This window comes from Lygodium microphyllum, chromosome 15 (assembly GCF_053477565.2).
Source record: "Lygodium microphyllum isolate KBCC chromosome 15, Lygodium_microphyllum_v1.1.10, whole genome shotgun sequence".
Lineage (NCBI taxonomy): Eukaryota > Viridiplantae > Streptophyta > Polypodiopsida > Schizaeales > Lygodiaceae > Lygodium > Lygodium microphyllum.
In genome coordinates, this window is record NC_141149.1 from 101,555,062 (window position 1) to 101,561,061 (window position 6,000).

The 6,000-nt window shown below is 38.8% G+C and overlaps 1 protein-coding gene across 3 annotated transcripts in view; it reads right to left on the minus strand.

Moving 5' to 3' along the window:
* Nucleotides 1-5,416, minus strand: part of LOC148024833 (beta-glucosidase 25-like) — a 75,757-nt gene extending 70,341 nt beyond the window's left edge. For 2 of the 3 annotated variants that reach the window (XM_087694496.1, XM_087694494.1), the window contains exons 1-3: nt 5,157-5,416; nt 4,881-4,978; nt 4,710-4,776 (exon numbers count right to left, since the gene is read on the minus strand). In XM_087694496.1, the coding sequence (XP_087550622.1) occupies nt 4,710-4,776; nt 4,881-4,978; nt 5,157-5,238 (247 nt within the window). In that variant the 5' untranslated portion in view covers nt 5,239-5,416. Of the gene's footprint in view, nt 1-4,709; nt 4,777-4,880; nt 5,062-5,156 lie in introns of all 3 variants that reach the window. The other variant, XM_087694495.1, reaches the window with a different exon arrangement.
* Between the last annotated feature and the right edge of the window lie 584 nt (nt 5,417-6,000).

The window sequence follows — 6,000 nt, forward strand, 5'->3', positions numbered from 1 at the left end:
TAAATTTACTTTAACCCCTATTACACCTCACATGTGCAACATTTAAACATGTAATTAAAAATTAATCCACATGTTAAGTGAGGTTTCAAAGATACATATCCTTGTGGGCAGCCCTTCCCCTTAAAATCCTTGCAATCATCCTCGATTGCACTACCAGATGCATCAAAAGCAAAATAGTGGATTGGAATTTCCACAAGGCATCATAGTTAACACAACATTGTGCATTGTTGCTCAACCATTCCATATGCCCAACACATGCTGAAAATTACTTACCAATCATAACATGACATAAGACTCACAAAGAATCTTAAAAACATTGCCAGATTATCATGTGACATGTCTATTTCTCATGATCTCAACTCATTTGATAAAACCAAACCATAGCATAGCATAAGCAAGCATAAACCATCGCTAAAACATCAATGGCATCATAACATATGCTGTTGTTTATGGAACCAGATGTAAACCATTGAAAATTGAGCATAATCTCATCATAAACTGATCACTAACTGATCTGAGAACTCATCGCAAGCTGCAGCAAATGTGACCCCAAACTATTCACAAACTCGTTGCAAAAACTGACCAGTAATCAATGCAAAAACTGATGCAAAACTGATCCCAAAAATCCATAAATGGTTCTCAGGCTGATCAAAAGCTGAGCTGAAACTGATCAGAATTTTTGTCTCAAAATTGAGGCAAATTTCACGCCAAATTGATCATAAGCTGATGCAAAAGTATAGTTCCAATGCCGGAGTGAAACTCGCACTCATTTGCATGCATCTCACAGTGACTAGTACACTAAGTAGTAACCTCATGGCAAACATATTGTCAGCACAATACCTTGGATGCATGCTAAATACATCTGAGATCCACTACATATGAGAGTTGTCCATAACTGGAGGAGTGGAAGTGCTACTTCCCCCTTGAGCATCACGTAATACTTTGGACCCTTGCTCTACTGAACTTGATGGAGGCCAAACTAAAGTCGGCTCTAATTGAAAGGCATCTACATAAAGTTGCAACAATTGAGGATGGTCTGCCAAGTCATCCTCTTCCATCCATTTGGCATCCATTGGTGAATAATTCTAAAATTTTACGAAGTATCTCTTGGAAACTTTACCTTTGATCTTTCTTTCCTTATGTGCCAAAATCTGCCTCGGGTATCAAAATTTCATCCAACTCCTGAACCTCATGCTTAATTTCAGCAGAGATATCCTCTGGCACATCGCCATGAAAAGGCCTCAACAAGCTGACATGAAAGGCATTGTGCATCCCCCAATGTGGAGATAATTTCAGCTGATATGCCACATCGCTGATCTTCTCCAACACCTGGAAGGGCCCATAGTATCTCATACTCAACTTGAGATACAATCTTTCTCTTCCTTTGAGCTTTTTGAGCCTCGCATTTTCAAAATGCAGCAATACATAATCACCCTCTACAAGCTGCAAATCACATCTGTGGCAATCAGTTGCCTTCTTTTGCTTTTCTTGTGACCTCTGAAGTGCATATTTTATCATTGCAACTATGGGCCCCTCCAAGTATTGGAGAAGATCAGCGATGTGGCATATCAACTGAAATTACCTCCACATTGGGGGATACACAATGCCTTTTATGTCAACTTGTTGAGGCCTTTTCATGGCGATGTGCTAGAGGATATCTCTGCTGAAATTCAGCATGAGGTTCAGGAGCTGAATGAAATTTTGGTACCCGAGGCAGATTTTGACACATAAGGAAAGAAAGATCAAAGGTAAAGTTTCCAAGAGATACTTCGTAAAATTTTAGAATTATTCACGAATGGATGCCAAATGGATGGAAGAGGATGACTTGGCAGACCATCCTCAATTGTTGCAACTTTACCTAGATGCCTTTCAATTAGAGCCGACTTTAGTTTGGCCTCCATCAGGTTCAGTAGAGCAAGGGTCCGAAGTATTACGTGATGCTCAAGGGGAAAATAGCACTTCCACTCCTCCAGTTATGGACAACTCTCGTATGTAGTGGATCTCAGATGTATTCAGCATGCATCCAAGGTATTGCACTGACTTTATGTTTGCCATGAGGTCACTACTTAGTGTACTAGTCACTGTGAGATGCATGCAAATGAGTACGAGTTTCACCCGAGCATTGGAACTATACTTTTACATTAGCTTATGATCAATTTGGCGTGAAATTTGCCTCAATTTTGAGACAAAAATTCTGATCAGTTTCAGCTCAGCTTTTGATCAGCCCGAGAACCATTTATGGATTTTTGGGATCAGTTTTGCATCAGTTTTTGCATTGATTACTGGTTAGTTTTTGCAACGAGTTTGTAATTAGTTTGGGGTCACATTTGCTGCAACTTGTGATGAGTTCTCAGATCAGTCATCAGTTTATGATAAGATTATGCTCAATTTTTAATGGTTTACATCGAGTTCCATAAACAACAGCATATGTTATGATACCATTGATGTTTTAGCCATGGTTTATGCTTGCTTATGCTATGCTATGGTTTGGTTTTACCAAATGAGTTGAGCTCATGAGAAATAGACATGTGACATGATAATCTGACAATGTTTTTAAGATTCTTTGTGAGTCTTATGTTATGTTATGATTCGTTAGTACTTTTTAGCATGTGTTGGACATATGGAATGATTGAGCAACAGTGCGCAATGTTGTGTTAACTATGATGCCTTATGGAAATTCCAATCCACTATTTTGCTTTTGATGTTGTTAGTGCAATCGAGGACGATTGCAAGGATTTTAAGGGGAAGATGTGTATTTTTGAAACCTCACTTAACATATGGATTAATTTTTTATCACATGGTTAAGTAAATGTTGCATATATGAGGTATAATAGGAGTTAGAGTAAATTTACGAGCCCGAGATCTAAGGAAATCCCAGGATGTCAAAGGCAAAAGTTGCTATAAGTTATGCCGCACAAGTACTTGGTGGTATCTAGTACCAGTTGCTGGCCTAATTATTTTTCAAGTCACTGAAATAATTATTAGATTAATTTTTAATATTTAAAGACTGAAAATTAATATTTAATTATGGATATGCTGAAAAAACCATTTGGGAGGCTACCACTTGTCAAAAACACCCATGCAAGACTGAAAAACATCTTTAGAGGTTGGAGAGAGGCATTTTAGTGTATTTAGTCTACAAGAGAGAGGAAGGAGATATTGCTAGTCTAATTTGCAGTCATTGGAGAACCTTCTGATGCAGTCACGGACAGTAGAAGACCAATCAACAATAGGTGACAGCATATACAGGGTATTGAGACAAGTCAACAGTAATAAATGACAAAATTTCTTCAGTTCTTCGTGCGCACAAAGTCTGAATTTCCTTTCTCCTCAACATTCTCTCTCGTCTTCTAGCCTTTCTACAGCCTTGCTCCAAAGATTACAACATTGAGATCACTAGAGGTTGAGAAATTTCAGATTTCTCTACTGTAAATCCTAATCTACAACAAAAATTAGGATTTAGTAGCAGCCTCGAAGAAACATGTCAGAAATTGAAAGCTCCAAGACTTAGATTCAACAAGGCTGAAGCTATTTTTAGTTAAATTCGAGTGGAGGGACTAACAAATCAATGAATTTGGGACATTTTCCATCTCCATCAAAGCAGGTGAAGGCCAATTGATTGTCCGAATCAAGGGGCAAATCAGATTGAAGACTTATTAGTCATTTTGGACAGCAAGGGGAGTTGGAATACCGAAAGGGATTGGGAGAATCCCATTGTACATCAACTTCTCCTTCAATTAAGTTAAATAAATACCGAAAGCGGCGCTAATTTTGGGCCAACAAGGTATCCATTGTCCAAGATTGTAAGTTAATTTGCATTTCTCAGTTTTGTAATAAATGTTACTGCTTTAACTAGGTTGTAATTAGGGAATTACCACCCATCTACGAAAGGAAGGCTGGTTACAACTTCCCTCTCCCAACCCTCCCAAACCGCCTTGAGAGGAGTTATAATCTTTTGATGTACCTTTAGCTCCAATTTCACTCTTGAACCCTTGTACTTCTTTGATGTTGAGAAAGTAATCAAACACACATTTTTCATGCAAAAGAGTCGAGATTGATTTGTTATGCAATACATATAAATTGTGATGCTCTTTTAACCACAAAGCCAAGAAAAAGGCTTGCTTTTTCTTCTTCCTGCTCATATTCATGTTGGAAGCCGAACTCTATTTTGTCAAGGGTGGGGGGTAGTCTATGGTGGTTCTGCACGTAGAGGGCATGAGAGAGACCAGAGACCAAAGCGGTGTAGTTCAGTTGGTAGGTTGAATGCATGGTGATCAGTAGACTGGGTTCAATTTGTATGTCCATCCAGCTGTCTAGAAAAAGGAGTACAAAGGAGGATTTGAACCTAGGGCTGTAGGTTGAAAGCCTAGTGACTTCCTCTGGAATTACGTAAAGACCATGCAATTTCGAGGACAAGGGGACAGAGAGAGGTCCGTGTCAAATATAATGAGTTAATTCATGCTATTTTTCAGTATGATCGCATCAACAGAGTGCCTTACTCCATCAGGACCTTGGCTATTCAATGTAGCTTAGCAATTTAAAAGGCCCTCTTCCTTGACCAGTCTCATATCCTAGAAGGGGACATCTATGAGCAACAAAAACTGAATGTCATTGGCTTCTTACTATTAAACTCTGCCAGGAAAACTCTGCTGGTGTTTCATCTGAAATTTAACAAAGTCACAGTTGACATATGCATTCATTGCAGATACCTGAAATGTGTGAAAAAACATCCCAAATACTTAAGCCTCTCCCATCTTCTAGAGCTGCTCCCTCAATCTACAGTTCACAGACATATTTGATTTAACATTGGCACAACAAGGATCCGTACTGATAAATGTCTGCACGACCAACTCCATAAACCCTAACATCATAAGGAGAACCTGATAAGCAGCACTGGCAACTCCAAATCTGAATCCAGACGGGAAGTCGTTTCGAGTCAGCTCCTCGTCTTCTGAGTGTAAAATATGTGAGTATTTGCCTGCATAGTTGGTCCACAATGAAGACAACATAGTTGCGAACGGTGTGGCCATGGTCAGAATATTCAAGTTCTACGAGTTGCATCTGGAAACACGAGAAAAATGAAAATTTTCTCAACTATGCTCTTGCAAAGACAAAAATCAAGAGAGATTATACAGGTCGACTAGATTGTTCATCACCATTGATAAGATTTGTGATGCTTTGCCATGCCGTAGAGTGACCTGATGCATCGGTAATGACCACAGACAAGCCTGCAGCCATCGTGCACAAGCTGAAGCTGCAAAAATTGTGCTTAGCTGAAGGGACTGCGACCTTGCGAATCTTTTCTGTATTCTGCTTCCCTTGCCCTTACCAGGCACAGCTGACATGACAGATCTCCCACTTCCCTCGTAATCTACCCCGATCCCGTCCCAAATTTGTCGTGAGGTGAATACGACTGACACAGTGCTCATAATAATAAACATTTTTCATAGCACTGTTTGTGGGAGAGGATTAATGAGTCCAATTACATTTTATACTGTTTTTATAACTAGAGTTACATGCTTATATTCTCCGATCGTATCAAGTTTTAGGCTAATGCTTTGCATCAATGTTAGTAACCATGAGGGCATTTTGTGGGCCCAATGCATATTTCATGTGGCAAAAGGGTTCTTGCAAAGGCATCTTATTTTGGTTCTATGGCTTGCATACAAAACCATGCCATATTCTCTCTTGGTCATTACAAATTTAAAGACAAATGATTGGTACCCTTGCTACACATGTATCAAAATGTGGTTTTAATCATGAAAGTGTAAGGTATAAGCTTATTGAGTATTAGACATCATGTGTGAAGCATGTAACTCTGTATCAATTCTTAATGTGGGCAAAAATATCTACCCTTTATATTGAAGGCAAATTTGGAATACTCATTATAATCTTCAATTTTTTTCACTATAGTAAGAAGTTGAGACTAATATCATAGTATAATAGACCATAAAAGTGAAGTTTTCTTTGCATGCATAAGTTGGAAGGTGTTCTATTAGC